This window comes from Gadus chalcogrammus, chromosome 2, assembly GCF_026213295.1.
Source record: "Gadus chalcogrammus isolate NIFS_2021 chromosome 2, NIFS_Gcha_1.0, whole genome shotgun sequence".
NCBI classification, from domain to species: domain Eukaryota; kingdom Metazoa; phylum Chordata; class Actinopteri; order Gadiformes; family Gadidae; genus Gadus; species Gadus chalcogrammus.
In genome coordinates this window covers 3,777,356-3,804,056 of record NC_079413.1, presented here as the reverse complement: position 1 = coordinate 3,804,056, position 26,701 = coordinate 3,777,356, and the positions used below count along the sequence as shown (strand labels likewise).

Here is a 26,701-nt window from a genome sequence, read left to right as displayed (position 1 = left end):
TTAAGACGTCGATTCAACAGATATAGTATTTACAGTACAGCCTAGGGTTTGAGATAGTACAGGTGCATTGAAAAGTAGGTCTAACCCTCAAAAAAGGATCAGGGAGGGAAAGGATTAACAGGATCCTCGTTTGTTATTATAGTAAGAAATGGACAGAATAGCAAAAAAATTCACTCAGGTCCAAGTATTAAAGGTTAAATAACTCGACCCACGTTACCAATTGGGTTGTGTACTAACATGGGAGGGTCTTTTCTTCCACGACGTTGTTGAGTAAGATGGCAAAAGTGTGTGTTACATTCACATTATTCGATTTATTCTATATGTATCTATGCTGAGGTTGACACGGTATAAACTGGAATTGGTTCTGTGTATAGGAAATGGAATATTTACTTATTTCTGTAATTTTGTCAAATCTTTGAAAGCAATCGATGCGACAAATATTTATTTTAATAACCAAATATGCCCACAATTATTTGTCCGAACTATTTTGCTAATAACCATATGTCCTTAAAGTATAATATTTTAAAACATTCAAACCTGAACTAAAAAAAATCTTAAAGAAACAAACCATAAAGTAAAGGTCTAACATGCTCTTGTGTTCAGCAGCTTCAGAATACGCATCTTTAATCTAAAGTACAGGCATGCGGTACAAGTTTCTCTCTCGAATGTTCCTCGGTTTGTGCGTCATATTAAAAATCCTTGTCCGCATCATTAGATATATTCAGGCATTGTTGAAAACAAATATCAGACTAAACAGATGCATACCAAACAATGTCACATGGAAAGTTCGTTTTTTTAGATACATGCTTTACATATTTTGCGCCTGCGACTCCACAGGGTTCAAATATAACAACGCTTTTTGAAGTTTGTTCACGAGACGGGTCAAATAATTCCATCGTGTGTGAATTACATCTGGATGATACAAGGGAGGAAACACAAACGAGACGTCTTGGACCCTCACAGAAAAACATTTCATGGAATGAGTCTGTACGGTTCTCATTGTGTGTATAAGGACAGCCCACATTCATCTGTTCGAAACTCTTGTTCCTGAACCGTACGAGTAGCCTAGATCATGGAAGTCGCTCCTGCTGTTGCTGCTCCTGCGCCTGCTGTCGCGGCACCGGTGAAAGCAACTAAGAAGAAGACGGCAGCACCTAAGCCGAGGAATGTTGGACCCAGTGTGAGCGACCTCATCGTCAAAGCCGTGTCCGCCTCCAAAGAGCGCAGCGGAGTTTCTCTGCCGGCGCTTAAGAAACTCTTGGCCGCCGACGGCTACGACGTGGAGAAGAAAAACTCCCGTGTCAAGACCGCCTTGAAGAATCTGTTGGAAAAGGGAACCCTGGTCCATACCAAGGGCAACGGAGCTTCTGGTTCTTTTAAGATCAGCAAAGAGGAGAAGAAGCCATTAACTAAGCCTGCTGCCCCTAAAGCTAAGAAGAACGCTGCCAAGAAGCCCGCCGCCGTCGAGAAGTCTCCCCGAAAGGTGAAGACACCACGGAGTGTTACCCCCAAGAAGGCCCAAAAGCCCGCTGCGGCCAAAAAGTCCCCGATCAAGAAAAGCCCCAAGAAGGTTGTAGCCAAGACTATAAAGAAGGCGCCCAAGCCTGTCGTTAAGAAATCTCCCGCAAAGAAATCCCCGGGGAAGAAGGCATCCAAGCCCAAAGCCGTCAAGAAGACGGCCCCGAAGAAGAAGTAATCTCACTTAGTTTTTGTTGAAAAACCCAAAGGCTCTTTTAAGAGCCAACCACACTACCTTAAGAGCCTATTTTCTTGTGTATTTATGCATTGGCAAACCATGATGTGAGCCATTAATTATAGAGCCGTTTATCGTGGGAAAATACATTATAGCGTGATAATGTTAGATGAAACTAATTATTCCTTATTCTAGTGGGCGGAGTCACGGTGATTATAATTAATTATATTATTATATTATTTATAGATCAGATCAATGTAAACACGAAATATAATGGCCTATGTTTATGTATGCACGTAGCGGAACAGGAAGTGGATAACGCTGTTTCAATGTAAACATACCGGCACTTTCAGCCGCTCCTGACATATTCGGATAGTCATTTCACTGCTATTATTCATTAAAGCAAGTGAACAAATGGAATGTTTTTCTTATTTAATATGCTTCTGAAGAGCGTATCCTCCTCCATCCTGCAGTAATTTAGGTAGATATTGTAGCTAAACTCACTATAAAGTAAGGATGGCTAGCCTAACAAATTGACAGTTATTTGTTTTATTTAATTTGTGATCTGCACGTCATGTACGTTCTCATTTCAAATGTAAAAAGCGGGAAACTATTATCTTGCTAATGAGCACACGAGCTGGGCGTGTGAGGAAATAAACTGGACCAATCAGCGTGCGGTGGTTGTCCGGGGCCAGCTATATAAAATATTGCTCTGCCTCACTTGACCATGATCAGTCTCAGAAGCCTAAGCTGAAATGGCAAGAACCAAGCAGACCGCTCGTAAGTCCACCGGTGGCAAAGCCCCCAGGAAGCAGCTCGCCACCAAGGCAGCACGTAAGAGCGCCCCGGCCACCGGCGGCGTGAAGAAGCCCCATCGTTACAGGCCCGGGACCGTGGCCCTGAGAGAGATCCGTAGGTACCAGAAGTCCACCGAGCTGCTGATCCGCAAGCTGCCCTTCCAGCGCCTGGTGAGGGAGATCGCTCAGGACTTCAAGACCGACCTGCGCTTCCAGAGCTCCGCCGTCATGGCTCTTCAAGAGGCCAGCGAGGCTTACCTGGTCGGTCTGTTCGAGGACACCAACCTGTGCGCCATCCACGCCAAGAGGGTCACCATCATGCCCAAAGACATCCAGCTGGCCCGCCGTATCCGCGGAGAACGTGCTTAAATCGACGATTTTAATTGTCCCAAACAAAGGCTCTTTTTAGAGCCACCCAAGTATCTTTAAGAGATTTAAATCCGACCTTTTTACTTGATCGTTAAAGGGTGTCCAGCATGTCAAACATGCATCAAAGTGTGGTTGAGAAAACAAATGCGCAAGGGGTGTGCGTAAACTAGCAGGCTCTTCCCCAGTGTGAAGCAAGTGGTTGATTTGCGCGCTCGTGTGTGGTTTAATTTTATTTACTTTTGTGAGCTTGGTTTTATGAGCATTTTGAAAGATGCCTAAACACCCGGAAAATTAAGGAGGGGGAGGGAGGGAATTATGCATATACTTATTTTTACATTGTTGTATTACTTATCTTTGTTTAATTGTGCGTAGTTATTTATAGTATTTTTACTATTTCAGTTTTGGTGTTTATACCATTGCAGTTATCACTTTGTAGGTAAAAGTAATAGCCAAAACTTATTTTTGAGCTTTTTTTTTGGGTGATTATACCTGTCTCATTACATATCAGAACATCTGGTATGCTATCTAAATGGTTCACATGAAAGCCCAGGGGGAAACCTTTCATTTGAGACCAAGATTATGCTTCTACATGTTTGGGTAAACTTTTGTTTGCAGGATACATTTTGGGTAGCCAAAGGTCTTTTTTGGAGTCTCCAAAAGGACCCTGACCAGAACGAATGGACATATCATTACATAAAAGGAGCTGGGGACAACTTTTAGGCTTTGTTGATCTGCTTTTACACACAGCATCACAAGACCTAGGGCTAGGGCTCAGTAGTGTTTGCAAGGGATATGGAGTTACCCAGGGTACTACAATCAGCTTGGTTTTGGAGTTGTGTGCAACCGGCCGGGAGGAAAAACAATATTGTAGTCTTCCCAGCACTGTGACCGTACATGTTACAGTTATTCTGATAATGTCATAAAATCCTACATGTTCTCCGCTTTCCAAAGAGACCAAGCATGTGATTAGAGGTCATACTATGAAGGAGCAGTGCTCTCTAGAGTACGCGCAGTGCAAAAACAAAAAAATTGCCAAAAATGGCCCGAAGATTAAGTGGTTAAATGATATGCCTTCCACCTAGGTCAGTAGCCATGGCTGTTGAGTGTCAAACTGCACGTAGTTTTAAAGTCAGTGGTCACATTTCTCCACACCAGGAATACACAACCTAACTGCCATTTTATTACGCAATTCAGTTGGAATCGTTCCATCAGTAGGCCTACATAGATGCAATGGTCGTTCTTCTCATCAAAAATAATTGTTTCCTGAACCATGCGCTTTAACTTGTCATCATGGAGTTCAAAAGTTGATCATGACTACATGATCATATACGTTAAATGTAGACATTTATGTATTTGACCTCAACCCCTGCTAAATCCCTATTCAGAAGAAATACAGGTGACCAAAGGTGAATCCTATTTGCCTCACCCTTACTAGATTATCACTGAAATATTATGGCCTTTATTTAGTTTACTTAATTTGTTGTCGTAAACTCGGCTCTAGAAACAATATTTATATCATAAATCCTTTCTAAACTGATACAATTGTATAGACTACTATGTGGATGATCATATAAAACAAATGACGACGTTCAAAATATTAATATTAATAACTATTTAGTGTTTTGGGGTTCTGATAACTACTATTTATATTGTACTCGCGCTTCTTTTCAATGGGTGATTCGTCTTTAGGTCAAGGCGCCAGTTCTCGCACCATCGGGATGAATGATTGGTCCGTTCTTATCAAGTTTGAGCTGGCCAATAAGCAGAGACCTGAGGGGATAAATAGGGTGCCGCTCCCTTCTAAGAGACATCCTTCTTTTTAGATAAAGAAAGAGTCATGTCTGGAAGAGGTAAAACCGGAGGCAAAGCCAGGGCGAAGGCCAAGACCCGCTCATCCCGTGCCGGACTCCAGTTCCCCGTCGGCAGAGTGCACAGACTCCTCCGTAAGGGAAACTACGCTCACCGCGTCGGTGCCGGAGCTCCCGTCTACATGGCGGCGGTTCTCGAGTATCTGACCGCTGAGATCCTGGAGTTGGCTGGAAACGCTGCCCGCGACAACAAGAAGTCCCGCATCATCCCCCGCCATCTGCAGCTGGCCGTCCGCAACGACGAGGAGCTCAACAAACTCCTCGGCGGAGTGACCATCGCTCAGGGCGGTGTGCTGCCCAACATCCAGGCCGTCCTTCTGCCCAAGAAGACCGAGAAGCCCGCCAAGAAGTAGAATCAGAACCAGACTACTAACAAAACAAAGGCTCTTTTAAGAGCCACCTAAATATTGAATAAGAGCCACTTCTCCCAGGGACGCGGGAAGTCAGTCCGAGGGGGGGATGCGGAGAGGACCTATAAAATGACGTAATAATAAATGCTGCGGAACATCCATTGTTTACAGAGACGAGATCACGGGTGACGTAACATTCAGGGCTCCGCTCCTGAGAAACACTACTGGTGTGTAAAAAGAGTTCTGCCAACTAGCCACTGTTATTCACAAACGTTGGCAAGTAAAAAAATTGGAAATTAGAGCCTACTCGGCTGATACTGTGCTGAATTTCACACACTAACATGCCGACAAGCTGTTGCGGTCCGGGATTATACACAGCGTTATAACAAGGATTCAGGAGGTTATTTCTAAAGGTTTACAAAGGAAAGTGACAATAAAAGAAAGCCTTCAATTTCATCCTGAGTTACGAGTTGTCTGATATGAGGAAAGTGACGGTTTCTCCGTCAAGTGTAGGCTACCGTCCGTCTTTGCTCTTTTTTTGCCAACCAGTTTACGTGCGGGATTCCAGAATCAAAACGATAACATTCAACGTGTCTATGGCAGCAACATTTGACACCATTTAGAATGTTCACTACAACAGATGTTGGAACACCAACATGCTTAAAATAAATCAGCATAGTAGGCCTACCATATTAAGCTATGGACAGTTCTGCGTTGTGCGTCATAGCCTGTCGTTTTAATTCAATGAAACATGAGGGGTGACGCTGTTGTTTTTTATTGGTCGTAATGAAAGAAAACTTATGGGGTAACACTGTTGCTTTTTATTGGTCGTCATGAAAAAAAACATACAGGGTAACACTGTTGCCTTTGTCAAATAAAATATAAGGGGTATCACTGTCGTTTTTTTATTGGTCGTCATGAAAAAAAACATAAGGGAAATAATGGAAATACACACATACATTTTAATGTCATGTATATCCTCTTTATTGATGATTGATTATTGTGTATTGTCATCGCCTCAGTGGTGCAGTGGAGTGCACTCTGCCTAACCCACTGGAGACCGGGGTTCAATTTCTGTGGAAAATACAATATCTTTAATTTGAACGTAATGCTAATGTCATATATAACCTCAGACCTAATAAAATTACTAATATCAGTGGGAAGTGGAGAGAGCTGTGAGCTAACCCCCTGGTGACCGGGGTTCAAGTTCGGTTGATGTCTTCTGTTGGAAGACTCTTATCTCTATTTCATGCGAATTATAAAGTCAAGTATAACCACTGTGATAAATTTAGTCGGTGTCTGGATGGTCCATTGATAAATTCCGAGTTCAACACTCTGAACAATCAATAATCAATAATCAATAAGAAATCCCTGTTGTCTACACCCATGCGGATTCAGAGAATGCGTCTTCACTTGCTGTGGTATGATCTCACTGTAAAGTATAGAAGAGGAAAAGACATGGAGCTCCCGGACACACTGTCCAGAGCACAGCTATCGGAGAACACACCAGAGATGGATGGCTTAGAGTGCATCTCCATGATGAACACCAATCACACCTGGGAATAGTGAAAAGCAAATAGCAAGCTCGTGATTAGTGGCGGAGCCAGGGGGTGGCCGGTCCGTAGAATCTCGGCCACCCCATTGGCCACCCCAAGCACCGGATCACAGCGGTCAAAAGTTTTGACGGCTGTGGAAAAATGCGGAACCTTTCTCGCACCGCTAGTACACTGCCGGACCCTTTAGCCGCGCGCAGCGCGCACACGTCCTGTATTTGAATTAAACGGCTCAAGCATGCCCTGAATGCCTGTTACCACCTGACGCTTCGACCGGCACCTGCGGCTAAGTGAAGAAACCCAAAACAGAAAGGTATGATATCATAATGGATGTTGTTTTTGTCTTCTAATAACTGACTATCCCACCCATGACTATCTATTTTGCAAAGTTTAGAAGCAAGGTAGATCGGAGGAGAACATAGTAAACTGTTAAAATTGCTATATGCTATGCTGTATTTGATAACTACGTTGCGAGATTGTGTACAGTGTTTTAATATAATCTCTCTAGTCTCTACACGTATTTGTTTTTGCAACTTCGGATCGACTTTCGATCTAGTTATTTGCTGTTAACTGCTATTGTTGCCAGAACGATTTATGATTGTGTCAGGTATATACATTATTTATGCTGCATTTTGGATAAGTGTCATTAAAGAGGGAAAATAATGAAGAGGAAGAAGGCAGACATAGCGTCCTTCTTCAGGGCAAGTGGAAAGAAGTCAGCTAAGGCAAAGAATGAGGGTGAGATGGAGAAAAAACAGGCAGAGAGCGAGGATGAGGAGCCCCCAGAGAGCAGCAACTTAAATGGACCTCCAGGTATACAGTATAGAGACTCACATATAGTACAGCTTGGTATGAGGTTATCTTATTTACAATTGGCTTAAAGTTTGTCTATTCATATACAGTCAGGTTGAAAGTGCATTGTAAAACATATCAGTTCGTTTTTTCAGTACATTAAAGTATGGCATATTTGTATTTGCTACCCAGAGACACTTTCACTAATATTATACTTTAGCTTATAGTGTGTTTGTTAAACACTATATAGCACGCATTATAAAACCTTTAGGAAAATTACCTGTACTCCTTATTGTAATTATTTTTGATGTTTCTGAAAGATTGATCGAGAGCAGGACAGAAGAGTCCTCCCTGAGGAGTGGCCCCAGTGGATCCCCAGGTAAATTGTCAATCTTACATTGTATGTTGTACTCTTCTGCTAACTTTTCATCGATATTGTCCACAAGTTTATATTGTATATGTTTAATGCTGTAGAAAATGAATTTTAATCTTTTGTATCTGTGAAATACTTGGATAGTGGATCATTACACCTTGTGGAAAATACTTTAAACACCTATTAATGTTTTTAATATATATATTTAGATTCCCACAGAAGATTCAGACAGCGAGAGAGAGGAGCCTCCAACAACGAGTGGCGGCCCAAGGTACCTCCAGGTATACTCACTCTTTCACACATACTGGACACTTTAATTCCACTTCAGTTTTGCACAATCTGATACAGTGGCCTGATAATTCATAAACAGGTATGAGTCATACCACTCACCGTCCTCAACTGGAGTAGAGTTGGATGAATGGCCTCAAATCTACAACGTTTTAAGCTGATTATAGTCAGGGATGCAAACTTGTCACCTTTCGGCGAAATTCGCCGTTTTTGTTCCGAAAAAGGTCATTTGTGTGATTCATGGAGATCTGCAATAAAAATATTTCGGGGGGGGGGGGGGGGGGGGGCGTCGTCCAATTAATCGGCGAACGCAAGCTGTCATAAATATTTATTCGAAGCTTGTTCGTTTGGCCAACCCGTGTAAACATGTCATCTTCGGGTCTGTAGCTGCCTTGATTCCGTACTAGACAGGAGTGACGTTGGTACGCTTCTAAAACGTCAGGCTTTCTAACGTAGGCTAACGTGCTAATGAGAACATTTGTTTGACCGGCTGCCGGTTATATCCGTGTGGTTAATTTGCAGTTGCGGTGTTGTCAGCTTACTGTTACATTAAACTGCAATCAGAAAATGCGGTTATATGCTATAGACCCTATAGTGTCTGTGGTGTAAAGGCTGGGACGAATTAAAAAATATAAATACACTTTATGTTGAAACTATAGACCGTCCCGATTCCCATTGAAACGAATGGCGCGGTGATTATTCTTCAAAACGAGATCTGTTAAATTGTGAAAAATAAATCAAACTGTAATCAGACAACACGGTTATATGCTATAGACCCTAGAGTATCTGTGGTATAAAGGCTGAGACGAATTTCGAATTATAAATATGTACAATCCATAACGTTAGCTCTCTGGCTCATAGCTCAGCGGACTAGAATACCTCCTAGAACCATTGCCTGTAGGCCGGAAACGGAAATGGGGGCTGTTTACGTTTGGTTGTAGTCTTTTCGCCCGGTTCTCCGAATCAACAGTAGGGCTAGAACCGAGCGAAAAGACTGCAACCAAATTTGAACTACAACGAAACTAGTTCCCTTTCCGCTTCCGGCCAACAAGCAATGAGTCTTCCAACAGAAATCAATGGGATTTACAAAATGCGCTAAATGTACAATAAAACACGATAGAAACTGTATTTCGCTACGATGCTTGATTCAACCACTCTATTTCATCCTAGACAAATCACGAAGTGGGCTCGATGTTCAAAATACCGAAAAAAAATAATAGCTCACAGCAACATTTTGAAAAAAAAAAACTATGAACTAGTTCATTTTTTGGAACTGTGAACTTAGTTCAAATCTTTGAATTATGAACGCTGAACTGAACTAGTTCATTTTAAAATTTGTGAACTGAACTTTGAACTAGTTCACGTAGAAAGTGAACTATCACAACACTGTGTGTGTGTATATATATATATATATATATATATATATATATATATATATATATATATATATATATATATATATATATATATATTTATTGTGTGTGTGTATATATATATATATATATATATATATATATATATATATATATATATATATTCCGCGAGGGGGTTTGGGTCCTTGTCACCTTTTTCATCCCTGATGAGTTTGCACCCCTGATAGTGTTCAGATAATCCATTAGATGTAACATGGGATAGTACACTCCAATGTATGAGTTTATCTTGATTGTTATTAATCTCTGCTGTAATTTAATAATTGAATATGCCTTTTTTTCCATTTTCAAACAGACATTTCCAAATCAAGAACCGATAGATCTTTAAGGACAGTCTTTGAAGTGTTCAGTTTTAATGAGATGTCACTGTTTGGATTCTGTCTGATATGTGTAAATGTGGCTCAAACTTGAATCTAATCTTGCAGAGTCCGCCTAATACCCATTGTGAATATGATGTTTGTTATTATGTGTTTGATAGATGTTTATGAATCGAATTGAAGAAAAATTGACACTGCTTATTTAAACAGGCTGTTAATGCTTGTCATATTTACATTTGTTGGAATTCAGCAAATTGTATTCAGGATTTATTTATTTTATTTATTTTCATATTTCTATACATTAGCTCAGTATTTTATACTTTTTGTTATTTAAAGATAAATCCATATTGTGATCAGACTTGATTAAAAAAACATTGCACTTCTAATTTTGTATCCTTGTTTTGTATTCCTGATGATACACTGAGAGAATTGACTTGGCTTGTCGCCATAAACTGAGGACATCTCTACTATAAAATAGAATACCTTGCTGTCAATGCATATCTGTACAACCATTGTTCGACTCAGTCGTACAATACAAATAAAAACACAAATAGCAATCGGTAAATCAACACAGTTTAAAAACAAGTATGAATACAGAATAAGTGTATATTCTTTTTTAAGTTTTAGCTTCTTTGTTACTTTGCCTTTAGGTATAAGAACAATTTAAATATATTGAATACTTTTCTATTGCACCTTCATCTGAATTCCGAATAATGTTGAGATGTTTGCTGTATGTGTCTTAAATAGCTCTGCATCTCCTGGTGAGACACATGCTTGCCACCCAAAAATTATCACTGGCCCCATCCTGGCCACCCCAATGGAAATTTCCTGGCTCCGCCACTGCCCCTCTACTGGCCAGGTATGAGTGCACAAATTGAAGAAGTAGTCAGAAACTGCAGTTTGTGTGCAGATTTTGAAAATAAACTGCCCAGACAACCGCTCAAACCAACGGAAACACCCAACCTTCCCTTTGAGAAGGTAGCATCAGACCTCTTCGAATTCGAAGGGAAACAGTACATACTGCTTGTGGACTACTACTCAATGTTCATTGAAGTGGACGGATTGAGAGACACGCGCAGTCGCTCTGTCATAGACACACTTAAGGCGCAGTTTGGCAGGCACGGCATCCCTGCAACGATGAGGACGACAATGGCCCACAGTACTCCTCAGAGGAGTTTAAAGACTTTTGCAAGAGTTACAGCATCCTACACGTCACGTCTTCCCCACACACGCCACACAAATGGTGAAGCGGAGCGTGCCGTGCAAACTGAAGAGGCTCTGGAACAAGGCACCAGACAAACATCTTGCACTACTGGATTACAGGACTACTCCCCTCGAGTCGGTAGGCCTTTCACCAGCTCAACTGCTCATGGGAAGGAGGCGACGCAACAAGCTGCCTATGGCACGTGAGCTCCTTGCACCAACGGCCTATGACCCACTGAAAGTCAAGCGTCTGCTAGATCAGACACAGGACAATCAAAGGTACTATTATGACCGCAAGAGAGCAGGCAAACCTTGTGTCGCTCTCGAGCCTGGAGATGAGGTCAGAATGCAGCCTTATCCTGGTAGCCGCAGATGGTCCCCAGCGGTTGTAGTCAGACAGCACAGTGCTCCGCGATCCTATATCGTGGACCGTGGAAACAAGGAGTACCGCCGCAACAGCCAACATCTTCACACAAGCACTCCAGCCGCCAACCGTCCACGCCACTGGATACGTAATGAGTTATGGACTGAGCCGCCAGAGCAGACAGCTGAAAGGGAACAGCTGTCTCCTACCCCATCTGAACAGCCTCGCTCGCCTCCCAGAGAACCCTTGAGCCATGCTCAGGCCCGGGCAGGTGAACTGTTCGTCACCAGGCGAGGCAGAGCGGTCAAGCCGCCCGACAGACTGACTTTATGAGTTGTGTGCATGAAGTTAGTTAGGGACAAGGTGTGGTAAAGACACCTATGGAAGTGAAGTGCTGGTAACCTCTCCTTCCCAGTTAGCTTGATCAAAAGTTCAAAGCATTAACTTCCAAGTTAGTGTGATCAGATTTAAAGTTAAAGAGTTTGTTACTTTGTTTATTTAAGTCAAATGGATGTCAAGGTTAATTTGACATGAAGTCAGGACATTTAAGCTGCTAACATGTTTCTGAGTTGTTCCTAGATTGTATGCCTTTTCTTTGATAAGAAGGGAGATGTAATGTATTGTTTGATTTACTCCCATGACTACGGTCTGTTCTGTCCCGCCTGGGTACGCGTCGCGCCGTTGGTACACATGCGCAGTTTAATAAATCTACTTCTCAACTCCAAGACTAAAGCGTATCTGTTGACCAGAGTATCTTACAGCGTCTTTATTTCAGAAGAATGTCAATTTTAAAAGCAAATTTGCATTCTGGGTGAAATAGCAATAATTTAAAAGAAATTAGTCGGGTTATGTTCACGATACGATTCCTTTCTATGAAAGTCGACTTCACGACCCAAGCACTGGGCGGGGTCCGTACTAGAGCTCCCGCCCATCGTCTCTCTCAGGTCCTCTGCGAGCCTTTATAAAGTCGGGGTGTCCATCTTAGACATCACATTGCTTCTACTATCTTGTCAACCATGTCTGGTCGAGGAAAAGGAGGAAAAGGACTCGGGAAAGGAGGCGCCAAGCGTCACCGTAAAGTTCTCCGTGATAACATCCAGGGCATCACCAAGCCCGCTATCCGCCGTCTTGCCCGTCGTGGCGGTGTGAAGCGTATCTCCGGTCTGATCTACGAGGAGACCCGCGGTGTCCTCAAGGTGTTCCTGGAGAACGTGATCCGTGATGCCGTCACCTACACCGAGCACGCTAAGAGGAAGACCGTCACCGCCATGGATGTTGTCTACGCTCTGAAGAGGCAGGGGCGCACCCTGTACGGCTTCGGCGGTTAAACCATCTTCTCCAACCCTAAACCCAAAGGCTCTTTTAAGAGCCACCTAAATACTTGTTGAAGAATTGCTCCTATCAATAATAGATTTATATTTGCAATGAAAAATAAGCTCAACATTTTTACACGTTTGATGACAATGTTCAATATCTGCCACACATGAAAACTAAACCTTTTTTCTAATTGGTTATTAAGGGTCAAGTTCCGTCACCAAGTTGGCCTGCTCAACATTACCTCGTGATTCCCCCTTGGCCGCCAATACTAATGACGGTCCATGATTGACACTTAAGCTAAAGAAAATGTAAAACCGCAATCGGATGTATTTTAGCTGTCTTGCGTTTAGCTTGGATGGAGAAAGTATACCCTATTGAAATGACAGACTACCTTAAAAACGCCAATCCATTTTTCCATTAAATATATTTAACTCATACTTATTCCCTATCAATTTATTTTAGAGCTATATATTATTTCATGGCCGTATTTATTTGATTATTGAATCAAATGGCATTCCATGATAATGCAGCTTTATAGCATTGACTCTAGCCTATTTAAACCTTTATGCTATATGATTAATGTTATGTCATGATTCATCCATTCTGGGTTTCCTTCTGGATCGCTATTGAAAGGCGCTTAATTTCGAGCGTGGGTTGACCAAATAATTTAACGTAACTAGGGATCATTCGATAGATAATTTAATAAATATATCAAAATATATTTAATGCACCTGCCAATATCGACTCAGTTTGGGTTCAATCTAGCCAACATTATTTGTTCATAAAATTAAGTGGAGTAGCCTATTCAAATCCATTTGATCCAGGATGTAAAAGATGATGCGTAATGGAGACAATAAACGGCAAAAAGCGACTAACGTTCGATACAAACGCAATTTTTCAAACGCAATGGACGAATGTTCCGTACAAACGCATTTTACTCTGCAAAATGTCCAAATGTATTTGAAGTAATCGAATAAATATCATGTAGCCTATTTAAATCCATACAGATGTATGTTTCTGATTGTTGAAAAGCAGCTAGGCAAGCCTTCTGACGAGTGTGTTTAACAGCAACTAAATGCGTTAATTGTATCAGAACAACAGAGACTCTGGACATGTTGATCACTGTCAACTGTTGGTCTGAAGTCTTGGTCATTTGAAAAAGAACTTTCCGCATTATGAAAGACTTAATGTATTATTAAAAACAAATCTCAACGAAACCTAAGTGACCATCATCAGGTCACGTCGCAATCTAAGCGTTATTGTAAATAATTGTCGACATCATTGGTACATAAAACCAGGTACGGTTGGAATTTAGCATTTCTTCTTGTAATTTATTAACTACACGTGTCAAATGCTGACATCACATTGGAATTTTATGCTGGTAAAGTTAAGGAGGAAACACAAACGAGACGATCATTCCCACCCTGGAGTAATTTTTCAATGGTTGAGTCTGTACGGTTCTCATCGTCTGTATAAGGACAGCCCACAGACCGGCTTTACTCACATCTGATACAGAACCTCCGAGAACATGTCTGAAGTAGCGCCTGCACCCGCTGTTGCCGCCTCCCCGGCGAAAGCCACCAAGAAGAAGCCCGCTGCCCGGCCGAAGAGGGTCGGCCCCAGTGTGAGCGACTTGATCGTGAAAGCCGTGGCTGCGTCCAAAGAGCGAAGCGGAGTTTCTCTGCCAGCGCTCAAGAAGACTCTGGCTGCCGACGGCTACGACGTGGAGAAGAACAATTCCCGGGTCAAGGCCGCCGTGAGGAGCTTGGTGTCCAAGGGAACCCTGCTCCAGGCCAAGGGCACCGGAGCGTCCGGATCCTTCAAGATCAGCAAGGAGGCAAAGAAACCCGCCGCCGTCAAGAAGCCCGCCGCCCCTAAAGCCAAGAAGCCCGCCGCCAAGAAACCCGCCGCGGCCAAGAAGGCCGTCACCCCGAAGAAGGTCAAGAAGACCCCAACCAAGAAGGTATCTGTTAAGAAAGCGACCCCGAAGAAGGCAAAGAAGCCAGCCGCAGCTAAGAAGGTTGTGGCCAAGGTTACAAAGAAAACCGTCAAAAGCCCCAAAAAAGCTCCCAAGCCCGTTGCCAAGAAGTCTCCGGCAAAGAAGGCAGCAAAGCCCAAAGCAGCCAAGAAGGCCGCCCCCAAGAAGAAGTAAACTGTCCATTTGAATTCCCCCAAAGGCTCTTTTCAGAGCCACCCACACAACTTTAGGAGCATATTCCAAATGTAGGCCTACTTCTCTACATGTTAAGTTTCTTTAGTCGCCTGTATTACAAAAAATGAGCGACTGCTGTGTTGCAAATGGTTCAATATTTGTTGTAATTCATTTATTTACATGAAATATAGTCTTAGGTGGGTTAAAGCCTCCTAAAGCACCTCAACAAACCAACGTGAGGTGCCCATCATCACGTAATAGCCTATGCTATAAACCTAGGCTAGTCAGTTTCAGTCTTAACAGTGCTCAAACTGCAGTTTCTGAGTGTGTATTATTTATAATACAATGCACAACGTTATTGAGGTTCCAAGACAACTATCCTCACTAACCGTGTATAGTAGCCTAATAAAATAAATACATTGATAAATTAATACTTGAAGGAACCCTAGGGGAATTCAAAATAAATAATATGAAAGCCGTAATACGGATAGCTATATGTAACATCCCTCGGAAGGCGAAATCAAATGCGAAAAGAATCCCCCCCAGAATCAAATGTCCCTGCATTTTACTCATTTGTTTAAATTCCTCAGCATTGTCGTACAAATTCCTATAATAGCCTATTTGCAATATTGAATGATGCAAATAATAAGTAGGCTACTATCATTATATACAAACTAAAATGTATTCAAACACTTCATTATCCGCATATCTTGGTGTAAAAGTTAAAGATAAAATGTTATGGTTTCACCCCTCCCCGATTATACAAAGCGGGACATAACTGGGCGGGCACCAATGTGAGTGCGGGACTCGCGGTTCCTAACTACGTTTTTATAAGGACCAATCAGAGTGTTTGGGTTATCCGGGGGCTGGCTATATAAAAGTTCCACCTAGAGTTTTAACTATCAATCTTTGTAGACACCTAACCAACATGGCCAGAACCAAGCAGACTGCGCGTAAGTCCACCGGTGGCAAAGCCCCCAGGAAGCAGCTCGCCACCAAGGCAGCACGTAAGAGCGCCCCGGCCACCGGCGGCGTGAAGAAGCCCCATCGTTACAGGCCCGGGACCGTGGCCCTGAGAGAGATCCGTAGGTACCAGAAGTCCACCGAGCTGCTGATCCGCAAGCTGCCCTTCCAGCGCCTGGTGAGGGAGATCGCTCAGGACTTCAAGACCGACCTGCGCTTCCAGAGCTCCGCCGTCATGGCTCTTCAGGAGGCCAGCGAGGCTTACCTGGTCGGTCTGTTCGAGGACACCAACCTGTGCGCCATCCACGCCAAGAGGGTCACCATCATGCCCAAAGACATCCAGCTGGCCCGCCGTATTCGCGGAGAACGCGCCTAAACTGACCTACTTCCGAACACCCAAACGGCTCTTTTCAGAGCCACCTACTTGTCTTAAAGAACCATCCCTATCTACTTAGCCATAATGCATCACTACTATCACACAGACTTAAACTAGGATCTATTCAAATAGTTGAGACGGATATTAAATGATATGTATGTAATGTAAAAATTGCAATGCAAAATTTATATGCAGAACATTGTATACAATGTATTATTGACGTGTAATTTTCAGTTGACTGGAAACAATCTATATCAACCTTCATCGTTAATTTTAGATGGTAATGTGATATTTTGATGGAAATGGTCATGTTGAGGGGTTAGGTATGAGGTTGGCGAGAGATAATTTAGGTGCAAGGATAGAGATGAGATGCTTTAACTTAAGTATTAGATATAGGGTAAGGAATAAGCATTGTATATAGTTTAGGTATAAGGATGGCTACGTTTTATGTTCAATAAATTATTCATGATTTATTTTCTAATAACTAAGATTCCATCGCTTCCTTGGATAAGAAGGTGTCGCGCACATTTTTAGTGTCCTATAGAAATGAAACCTCCTAGAGCAGAAAGGTTCTATTTCTTATTTTGTTGCTTTTGGCAAAATACTGCCGCCTATTGGCCATGAATCTAAGATATGTTATTGGTCCGTTTTGTATTGTGTGGGCTAGCCAATGAGCAAAGGGCTGGAGGTCTATAAAATCTCCTGTTTGATTTTGAAGCATTTACGCAACGAACTAAAACATGTCTGGAAGAGGTAAAACCGGAGGCAAAGCCAGGGCGAAGGCCAAGACCCGCTCATCTCGTGCCGGGCTTCAGTTCCCCGTCGGCAGAGTGCACAGACTCCTCCGTAAGGGAAACTATGCCCACCGCGTCGGTGCCGGAGCTCCCGTCTACCTGGCGGCGGTTCTCGAGTATCTGACTGCTGAGATCTTGGAGTTGGCTGGAAACGCTGCCCGCGACAACAAGAAGACCCGCATCATCCCCCGCCATCTGCAGCTGGCTGTCCGCAACGACGAGGAGCTCAACAAACTCCTTGGCGGAGTGACCATCGCTCAGGGCGGTGTGCTGCCCAACATCCAGGCCGTCCTTCTGCCCAAGAAGACCGAGAAGCCCGCCAAGAAATAGATTATAAATCTTACCTGTAACCCCAAAGGCTCTTTTAAGAGCCACCCAGATTTAACCAAAGAGCTACATCTTTTAAACCGGTCAACGCCACTGCTTTTAAAGTAAACCTAGTTCCTTTAGGTCGGGTTGGAGTCCCCGACGTGGGATCAGGCAAGACTGTTGATCTTAAAGAAATTGCACTTTCTATTTTTACTTAAATGCCTATTTAGCTTTCCTTTTTTATTTATTTTTACCAGAAAAATACATGATCTGAAACCAGATAGAAAGAACGAGGGTTTGAGACCCAATTTCTGTCAGGGTTAGAGTCCTAGAGTCTGGTTGAGTCCCAGAATAAGGCCTTTGGTTTTCCTTTAGGTCGTGTTGGAGTCCCGGCGCGGGTACCAGAGAGACGGTTGATCTGATCTTAAATACATTGCACTTTCTCTTTTACTTATTTCTTTGCATATGTTTTCTTTTACTTATCTATTTCATTTTATTGCATGACAATGTTTATGTGAAGCACTTTGAGTCTGCCTTGTGTGTGAAAAGTGTTTTATAAAATAAAGTTGCCTTGCCTTAAACTTCTGTGTATTTATTCTTCGCAGACTTTCCATTCTTCATAGCAGCAAAGTGTCGTTAATTGATATCTAATTAGCAATGGCCCCCATGACAGGTTCTCTTCAAAACAAAAGGCAAACTACCACATAATTGGGCTTAGGCCTATGTGTACAAACACTGAATACAGTGAAGTCTTGGTTTGAGGATTTATTTATATTACCAACTCTTGAGCTGGTTGGGTGAAAGTCGGAATGTCTGTACTTGTACTAACCACTGATCATAGGCATGATAATTGTTTAGGTAAACCGCTACATTTAAAAGGTTTTTGCAAATGTAATATAGCTTACTTGGCCGGTTAGGAAAGAGGAGTTCAAAACGGTTAGGAAGAGCAAGAGCTAGAAGCAGAAGTAATATATTAGGCTATTACTGTTTTTCGAACTTGAGTTAAATATGTAGTTTGATTATGTTTGGGTTTCGTCATAAATAAATATAATATAAGACAAATATAAGCCCCTGTGCAGTTGTGGCTAGGACGAACTATTCATAAACGACAGTGGCGTTTCAAAATATCCGCGCGCTGTTGCAGATCAGCTCCCAACTGAAATCGGGAGTCGGGTATTCTAGCCAATCACGTAAACGGACGAACCCCTGTTGATTTGAATCCGCCTCCTTTAAATATGGCCGTCCGACGAAAGCCAGGATATTCGCATCCTATTTCAACATGCCTGAGGTAGCAAAACCCGCGCCCAAGAAGGGCTCCAAGAAGGCCGTCTCCAAGACCGCAGTTAAGGGCGGCAAGAAGCGCCGCAAGACCAGGAAGGAGAGCTATGCCATCTACGTCTACAAGGTGCTGAAGCAGGTCCACCCCGACACCGGCATCTCCTCCAAGGCGATGGGGATCATGAACTCCTTCGTCAACGACATCTTCGAGCGTATCGCCGGTGAGGCCTCCCGCCTGGCTCACTACAACAAGCGCTCCACCATCACCTCCAGGGAGATCCAGACCGCCGTCCGCCTGCTGCTCCCCGGTGAGCTGGCCAAGCACGCCGTGTCTGAGGGCACCAAGGCGGTGACCAAGTACACCAGCTCCAAGTAGACCTCACCATTCAACCAAACAAACGGTCCTTTTAAGGACCACCCAAATGCATTCTTAAGAGCTACTCCACGCTGTATTAAGATGCCAATGCTGAATTCATTCCGTGTTGTGGGACTAGTTGCATTAGTGTCAAGGCTAATTAAACGGATGCTAGAATACACGGCAGAACAAATGATTTCTTGGTATAACTATACAAAATACATCAATTACTGTACAAAATGTAAATTGAGCAGATATAATTAGATCTTCTGTCAACACGGGTATAATTTATATTAATGCAGACCAAACTTTTTCTTACGTGCAAGTACTTACAGAGCAGGTCTTGAAGAATTTCGCTGGAGTCATCACCGAGTAAAATGGGAATGCCTTTGAGGACAACAGAGTGAAGTACTGTCACGTCTGGTGTCTAATGATACACAGAGAAAATACCAGTTAACAGTGTAATTTGCAAGGCACAAGCAGACAGGAAATAAAATAGGTTGGTCTGGATCATCTCATTTAGAACTTGATCGATGAACTATCATACAGATCAAAAGCAAAATTAACCTACTTACCATCCAGCTCATGTGCTGCAGGCTCCTTTTTTACAATTTCTTGTCTGCGTAGTGGGAATGATTGGTCCGTCATTTGTTAAATGAGAATGAGATTGCCATTTGGTTGTTTTTTCTTCATTTCTTCCACGAGAACCATTCTGGCATTTTCAAGGCTTGTTTCAGAATCAGAATCAGAATCACTTTTATTACATCTTTTAGTACAGTACTCAAGAGTAAAAATCTTAGGCTTGGTTCCTCAACATTCACATAGCAGCAACAGTAAAAGATACAATAAATAAGAATAAGAATAAGAAACCATATGAAAAGGAACAAAGTAAAAATAAATAAATAAATAAGTAAGTAGCAGCATCAATAATACTAAAAAGTAACACCAGTCTGTTGTTGTGGTGTGCGTGTGGATGGTTGGGGCGTAGTGTGTTTTTCCAGGAGTCTGACTGCTTGGGGGAAAAAACTGCTTGTCATCCTCTGGGTTTTGGCCCTTAGGCTTTGGTACCGCCTCCCTGACGGCAGTAGCTCAAACAGTTTCTGGTTGGGGTGGCTGGGGTCCCAAATGATTCGGAGGGCCTTCCTGACACACGTTTCATCATGTCCTTTAGGTAAGTTAGGCAGGTAGTTTGCTTCACCTCTTTTTGGCTGTTTGATATTGTTGCTTGAGGATTCTCCCTCTGGGTTGCCTTTACTTCTTTTGCCTCCATGGATTTTTACATCTTCACATCCAGCTTTTCGAAGCTTTGTGCGATAATTGGCCATCTTAAATTTAAGGCTGTTTTTCCAGCCATACCATCTGTGTGGTCCAGGTTCAGAGAGGCAGGGGTGTTTGCTAATCAGTGCTTTTGCAACACTGCTGAAGTCATCATCTTCAGGTTAAGCCTTGAAACTGTACATCCTTTCAGCAAGCTTTTCTAGTATGTCATGCTTCATATCTCTTGGTAGAGTCATACGTGTTCCATCTTTCATAAAGGCAAGATCTACCTGTCTGAGTCTATACCCAACATCAACTGAGAAATTGGGTGTGTCAAAAAACTCTGGCCACTGTTGTCTTAGCAATGGTGATGCTCCTACAGTCGACAGGATCTCAGTGTCTGCTATGCTGCAATCAGTGTCTGATGGTGTGGCGGGTGGTGACAATGCTGTTAAATGGAGAGTCACAAGAGGGATGATTTTGACTGTAGCTCTTTCAGGTAAATCAGTTAGCATTTCATTTGGGGAACCACAAGGGAGTTTACAAAAAGAGAGCTTTTATGCAAAAAAAACGGGGGGCTCGGAGCTGTGGACCTGGGGCTAAAATTAAGAATTGCATTTTATTAAAAACATTGCATCTGGTTTTAAAAGAAAGGCTGTTTGGATAGGTGAGGCCTTGAGCTGGACCAAAAAGAGGGGTCGTGCTAGAAGTTCACTGCCTTATTTTAAAGTAATGTATGGTGATCTTAATGGAGAAATCGGTACATCTGAATATTGACTGGCTTGGAACGCCCAGTAAAAAATATATATTATTGTGTGTAATGACTTATATGGTGACATTTTCCCCTATAAATATCTAGAGGATACTGAAAAGCAGATGTGTCTGAAAAACATTTGGAGCAAAACTATATCTGAAAAAAATAAGACGTAATGTGGCTGGTCTCAGTAAGGAGACTAGCAGTTAGAGCAGTGGTAAAGTGGAGCTGTTTCGTTAAAACTGTTAAATGCCCGATTCATAATTGTGATGAAGATGAATCAGTTGAGCACCTGCTTGTAGACTGCCAGAGATCACAGTATAGCACAGTATACCAAGGTAGAAATAAAGATCCTTTGGGCAGGGGGAAACTTTTTGTTTCCCTCCCATTCTTTCTTTTTTTTAAAACTGCATTATATTGTTTACTCCAGTTACTCTTCAACTTCCTACACTTGATTTAAACATTTCTTTACGTCTGTAACTATCTGGCTTTGCTAAAACATTTTCAACCTCACTTCGCACTGAAGCTCATTGTTAGATTTAAGATAAAGCATATAGATTTAGCAGAAATGTTTATAGAAATGTTGAATTCGATTTAGGATTTATATTTAGCTTTGATTTAGGATTTATATTTATATACACGATTGAGCATTTTGATTTAGTATTAAGATTTAGAAACAAAATTTGGATAGAATTGAATTTTAGCTTAATGTATTCTAATTGTATACATGTATACAGGAAAACGTAGCAGTGCCTTTTGGGCGGGTGTTTATTTTGCAAAATCTGGGAAAATCACAGCAGGCTTTCACCAGCCAAAGTTTACAAACAGCACTGCATAGAAAAGGCATTGCACGAAACAAAGTAATATGCCAAACCAGTAGACTTGGTATAGGGCCCATGTTCCAAAATGGACCTGTGAACAATCTGTATTATGGATATCAACATCTATTCAATGCATCCGCGCGTTTAAGACAGCGCATGCGCAGTAACACCGGAAATCTTAGCCAACCACATAGAGGGAGGTCCACAGTAACATTTGCATGTGACTTGCTTAAAAATGGGATTCAGAGGGTGACTGAGTATCCGCATCGACTCCAATCATGCCTGATGCTGTAGCAAAACCCGCGCCCAAGAAGGGCTCAAAGAAAGCCGTCTCCAAGACTGCCGTCAAGGGAGGCAAGAAACGCAGAAAGACCAGGAAGGAGAGTTACGCCATCTACGTTTACAAGGTGTTGAAGCAGGTCCATCCCGACACTGGCATCTCCTCCAAGGCGATGGGAATCATGAACTCCTTCGTCAACGACATCTTCGAGCGCATCGCCGGTGAGGCCTCTCGCCTTGCTCACTACAACAAGCGCTCCACCATCACCTCCAGGGAGATCCAGACCGCCGTCCGCCTGCTACTCCCCGGTGAGCTGGCCAAGCACGCCGTGTCTGAGGGCACCAAGGCTGTGACAAAGTACACCAGCTCCAAGTAAAATCGACCCACGAATGCAACCCAAACGGTCCTTTTAAGGACCACCCAATTCCGCTTAAAAGAGCCTTCCTCCACTCAATGATCATGTTCTCTACTGGACATGTTTTTACTGACTGATGTATAGGCTTCAATTGTATTTATGTTTTAGAAGGCACGTTGTGACTGGGTTCACTACCTATTTCACAAAAAGTTCAGGACAATACCAGTGGGTGCTCCTGAGCTTACCACTCAGTGGTGCATGGGCCTGGATAAATGCGATTGCCCGAAGAGGGCAACAAAAACAGTTGGTCGCCTCGACTAAAATAACATTTTCATTGCGTATGGTTTTTAGGTTCAGTTTTTTTGTCGGCCGCCGCCGGGCCTTGGCAGAAGCACTCGGAGATCACAAAACAAATGCTGCCTCCATTTACAGCCGAGTGGAACGTTTAGATTGTATTTTGGGAGAATGGCAAAAACTGATTTATTTTTTCAAAAAACGTATTTTATTAACAGTGATATTACGATGATGATCATGGTCATATATAACACTACCACGTTTAAAAAATGTATACAGCACATGGTTTTGGGTGCACTGGCTGTTTCATGTCGAATCGAACTCTGGGATAATAACTTGCTCAAGGAAGGAGGGGTTACATTTTATCCTCATATTTTGAGGATTCTATGCTTTTAGTTTTATTATGGATGTCCTGCCTATGCTATATATCAATTTATTGTGATAATCTACAAATACCAATCCCTAAATAGTGTTATTGTTATTCATCTGAAGCTTATGATAGGCCCTTCAAAATATGAATACCATTTTATTTGTAGGATACAGCAAGTATGATTTTTTTCGGTCGACCACCTATTCACGCTTTAATCCATGCTATAAAACCAAAATTGAGGCGTTAATTATTTTGCCATGTCTCCAAACAAGCTCATTTCAATCATCTTGAATAGTAGGCCTACAACATGCACATTCAAAGAATCATATTGGCCTAAAATAAGACCATGTTTCTTCATAATTTGTCTGAACTCGTTGAGGAAAGAAGGCCTGCAATGTATTTGTAACAACACTCAAAACGTATATAAAAAACATCTAACAGCAAAAATTATAAGAGGAATCTATGTGTATAATGAGCTGGCTGGTATACAGCAAGCCTTACTACCGCGTGTGTTTACCAGCTACTTTCTACGTGCTTTTTAATGTAAAGTACAGACACACGGGATATGTTGCTCGCTGCCAATTGTTAATCAGAAGTGTGTGTCATATAAAAAAGGATTGTCTGCATTATTAGAATAGAAAGGCATTATTAAAAACAGATATCCGAGAAAACAGATTGATACCAAAATCACGTCACGTGTAGAGATACGGTTTTTTAGAATTCTTTTCGACATCCATGGCACTTATAGCTCTGCAAGGTTCAACATAAACATCTCTTCTTGTAGTTTGTTAACGAGAAGTGTAAAATAATGATATCGTGTGTAAGTTATAGCTCGATAAAAATGAGGAGGAAACACAAACGACACATCTTTCTCCCTCACAGCAAAACTCCTCACCGGTTGAGTCTGTACGGTTCTCACTGCGTGTATAAGGACAGCCCACAAGCGCCAGTCAGACAATACTCAGTTTCAAACTCTTGATACTAAACCAACCGAGAAGATGACTGAAGTTCCTCCAGTAGCTGCTGCCGCCGCACCGGCGAAAGCGACCAAGAAGAAGGCGGTGGCCAGGCCGAAGAAGGTCGGACCCAGTGTCAGCGATCTGATCGTGAAAGCCGTGTCCGCTTCCAAAGAGAGAAGCGGAGTTTCTCTGCCAGCACTTAAGAAGGTTTTGGCCGCCGATGGCTACGATGTGGAGAAGAACAACACCCGCATCAAGGTCGCCATCAGAAGCTTGCTGGAAAAGGGAACCCTGGTCCACACCAAGGGTATCGGAGCATCTGGGTCTTTCAAGATCAGCAAGGACGCGAAGAAGCCAGCGGCGAAGGCTGCTGCCCCTAAAGCCAAGAAGGCTGCTGTCAAGAAGCCCGCCGCCGCCGTCAAGAAGGCTACCCCAAAGAAAGCCAAGAAAGCCGTAGCAAAGAAGACCTCCGTGAAGAAAATTACTACCCCCAAGAAGGCTAAGAAACCCGCTGTGGCCAAGAAGGCGGTGGCGAAGAAGAGCCCCAAGAAGGTGGTGGCCAAGAAGGTAGCAGCCAAGAAGAGCCCCAAGAAGGCACCCAAGCCCGTCGCAAAGAAATCCCCGGCGAAGAAGGCGGCCAAGCCCAAAGCAGCGAAGAAGGCAGCCCCCAAGAAGAAGTAGATGATCACATTTAGTTTTTGTTGAAAACCCCAAAGGCTCTTTTAAGAGCCACCCACCTGACTCAAAGAGCCCAAATCCTATGAAACGACCATCCATTAATGTTGTATGTTATGATTTTATAAATCAAGGTTTTCCACTATTTAGGGCAGAAATGTAGTGGTGGGTGTTTCGTTGAACCCTATTAAATAGGGTGCAACGAATATATAAATCCTACAACAATCGTAATTTTTGTTGATATTGAGTGATATTTGTTAGTCTATATAAAATAGGGTCCATGATGAAACTGCACCAACATTAACCTACGTTAATATTACTTTAGCTTCTCGCCGGAAAAACGTGACAATTATTTCCATTACAAAGTAGCACAGGTATAGCAACTATTACACATTTGCCCTCGATAAACAACGTCATTCAACTAATGATTTATAAGAGTATAGCCTACTAAACAGAAAACGTTCCGTGTTCTGTAAACATAACTATCTCCACATTAAGTTTATGTTTATTTATTTTTTCCACAATGTCTTGTTTTTTTTAAACGATTTATCATGACCATATGCTCTGTAAGGTGACCTTGGCTGTCTTGAAAGGCGCCTCTAAATTAAATGTATTATTATTATTATTATTATTATTATTATGGCTTCGGAGTTAACAGTAGATGATTGTAGAAATAGATTGTAGACGGTTGTAGAAATACTGACTTTGCTCTGTTTACTTAATGTATTGTGTTAAACTTTATTTCAAAATAAGACGTTAGATGACGGTATTCAAAATTCAAATATAAAAGGCGGGAATGGTATGACCTGATTATGAACACACTAGCTGGGCGTGTGAGGAAATACAATGGGACACAGCGCCTATTCGCTGTCAGCGTCTTTCCAATGACCAATCAGCGTGTGGCAGTGTCCCGGGGCTGGCTATATAAACCCTTGCTCTACTGCGTAAAGTTACCCTTCAAACTTGAAGACTTTGCAGAAATGGCCAGAACCAAGCAGACAGCGCGTAAATCTACCGGTGGCAAAGCCCCAAGGAAGCAGCTCGCCACCAAGGCTGCCCGCAAGAGCGCCCCGGCTACCGGCGGCGTCAAGAAGCCCCATCGTTACAGGCCCGGGACCGTGGCCCTGAGAGAGATCCGTAGGTACCAGAAGTCTACCGAGCTGCTGATCCGCAAGCTTCCCTTCCAGCGCCTCGTGAGAGAAATTGCCCAGGACTTCAAGACCGACCTCCGCTTCCAGAGCTCCGCCGTCATGGCTCTTCAGGAGGCTAGTGAGGCCTACCTAGTCGGTCTGTTCGAGGACACCAACTTGTGCGCCATCCACGCCAAGCGTGTCACCATCATGCCCAAGGACATCCAGCTCGCCCGCCGTATCCGTGGAGAACGCGCCTAAAAGTGTTTAACGACCTACCCACAACGGCTCTTTTAAGAGCCACCCACATATCTTTAAAGACAATAAGACCTTGCTTGAATACAATGGTTGGGTTTTATAAAGCCAAATATAATCATAATAAGATCAAAAGCATCTCTATGCTCAAACCGATTTGATGGGCAATTATGCCTTGTTGCCCTTTTTCCACTTATCAACCCAACGAAATTAAGTAGCCTTTTCTTTTTGAAGTGCTATAAGAGCTGACCCATTATGTCATTTATACATTATCTGTTTTAATTGTTAGGATGTCATCAAAGTACAGAATGTTTTCAATGCTAAATTAACTTTGTATAGAAGCGTGAAAGAATTTTTTGTACTATACATCAAAATACAGTTGGCTATTCGGATTTCTGATATTAACAAAGAGCAGGTTTTAGTTATTGTAGTACATTAATATGTAGTTTTTGATCAGTTTTATTATTAAACATTGGGCCTCTGAATTAAAGCCTCTCACCAATAATGTAAATCCCCTAATGCTGCCACCTGCTGGCCATTTTTCTGTAGACCTAAAATGTTCTGGCACGTGATTGGTCCATTTATTTCAAATTTACAATGGCCAATGAGC

At 42.5% G+C, this 26,701-nt stretch overlaps 11 protein-coding genes across 11 annotated transcripts; all 11 read left to right on the top strand.

Moving 5' to 3' along the window:
* The first annotated feature begins 1,031 nt into the window (after positions 1–1,031).
* Positions 1,032–1,752, top strand: LOC130370126 (histone H1-like). Its single transcript, XM_056575814.1, has one exon. It carries the CDS (start codon positions 1,073–1,075, stop codon positions 1,694–1,696), a length of 624 nt encoding a protein of 207 aa, XP_056431789.1. The 5' UTR covers positions 1,032–1,072; the 3' UTR covers positions 1,697–1,752.
* On the top strand, positions 1,073–1,696 carry LOC130403946 (histone H1-like). Its single transcript, XM_056608503.1, has one exon. It carries the CDS (start codon positions 1,073–1,075, stop codon positions 1,694–1,696), a length of 624 nt encoding a protein of 207 aa, XP_056464478.1.
* Positions 1,753–4,658: 2,906 nt separating the features above from the next.
* Positions 4,659–5,129, top strand: LOC130370218 (histone H2A-like). The gene has a single exon (XM_056575937.1). The coding sequence runs from the start codon at positions 4,697–4,699 to the stop codon at positions 5,078–5,080; it is 384 nt and encodes a 127-aa protein (XP_056431912.1). The 5' UTR covers positions 4,659–4,696; the 3' UTR covers positions 5,081–5,129.
* Positions 5,130–12,413: 7,284 nt separating this feature from the next.
* Positions 12,414–12,725, top strand: LOC130403939 (histone H4). The gene has a single exon (XM_056608490.1). The coding sequence runs from the start codon at positions 12,414–12,416 to the stop codon at positions 12,723–12,725; it is 312 nt and encodes a 103-aa protein (XP_056464465.1).
* Positions 12,726–13,755: 1,030 nt separating this feature from the next.
* LOC130370133 (histone H1-like) lies at positions 13,756–14,925 on the top strand. Its single transcript, XM_056575827.1, has one exon. The coding sequence runs from the start codon at positions 14,243–14,245 to the stop codon at positions 14,864–14,866; it is 624 nt and encodes a 207-aa protein (XP_056431802.1). The 5' UTR covers positions 13,756–14,242; the 3' UTR covers positions 14,867–14,925.
* Positions 14,926–15,760: 835 nt separating this feature from the next.
* Positions 15,761–16,258, top strand: LOC130370208 (histone H3). The gene has a single exon (XM_056575929.1). The coding sequence runs from the start codon at positions 15,795–15,797 to the stop codon at positions 16,203–16,205; it is 411 nt and encodes a 136-aa protein (XP_056431904.1). The 5' UTR covers positions 15,761–15,794; the 3' UTR covers positions 16,206–16,258.
* Positions 16,259–16,915: 657 nt separating this feature from the next.
* LOC130370248 (histone H2A) lies at positions 16,916–17,843 on the top strand. The gene has a single exon (XM_056575955.1). It carries the CDS (start codon positions 16,946–16,948, stop codon positions 17,327–17,329), a length of 384 nt encoding a protein of 127 aa, XP_056431930.1. The 5' UTR covers positions 16,916–16,945; the 3' UTR covers positions 17,330–17,843.
* A 712-nt stretch (positions 17,844–18,555) lies between these two features.
* On the top strand, positions 18,556–19,013 carry LOC130370296 (histone H2B 1/2). The gene has a single exon (XM_056576025.1). The coding sequence runs from the start codon at positions 18,588–18,590 to the stop codon at positions 18,960–18,962; it is 375 nt and encodes a 124-aa protein (XP_056432000.1). The 5' UTR covers positions 18,556–18,587; the 3' UTR covers positions 18,963–19,013.
* Positions 19,014–22,009: 2,996 nt separating this feature from the next.
* Positions 22,010–22,486, top strand: LOC130370280 (histone H2B 1/2-like). The gene has a single exon (XM_056576000.1). The coding sequence runs from the start codon at positions 22,052–22,054 to the stop codon at positions 22,427–22,429; it is 378 nt and encodes a 125-aa protein (XP_056431975.1). The 5' UTR covers positions 22,010–22,051; the 3' UTR covers positions 22,430–22,486.
* Positions 22,487–23,747: 1,261 nt separating this feature from the next.
* On the top strand, positions 23,748–24,768 carry LOC130370108 (histone H1-like). The gene has a single exon (XM_056575791.1). It carries the CDS (start codon positions 24,071–24,073, stop codon positions 24,710–24,712), a length of 642 nt encoding a protein of 213 aa, XP_056431766.1. The 5' UTR covers positions 23,748–24,070; the 3' UTR covers positions 24,713–24,768.
* Positions 24,769–25,651: 883 nt separating this feature from the next.
* LOC130370158 (histone H3) lies at positions 25,652–26,154 on the top strand. The gene has a single exon (XM_056575864.1). It carries the CDS (start codon positions 25,687–25,689, stop codon positions 26,095–26,097), a length of 411 nt encoding a protein of 136 aa, XP_056431839.1. The 5' UTR covers positions 25,652–25,686; the 3' UTR covers positions 26,098–26,154.
* The last annotated feature ends 547 nt before the right edge of the window (positions 26,155–26,701 follow it).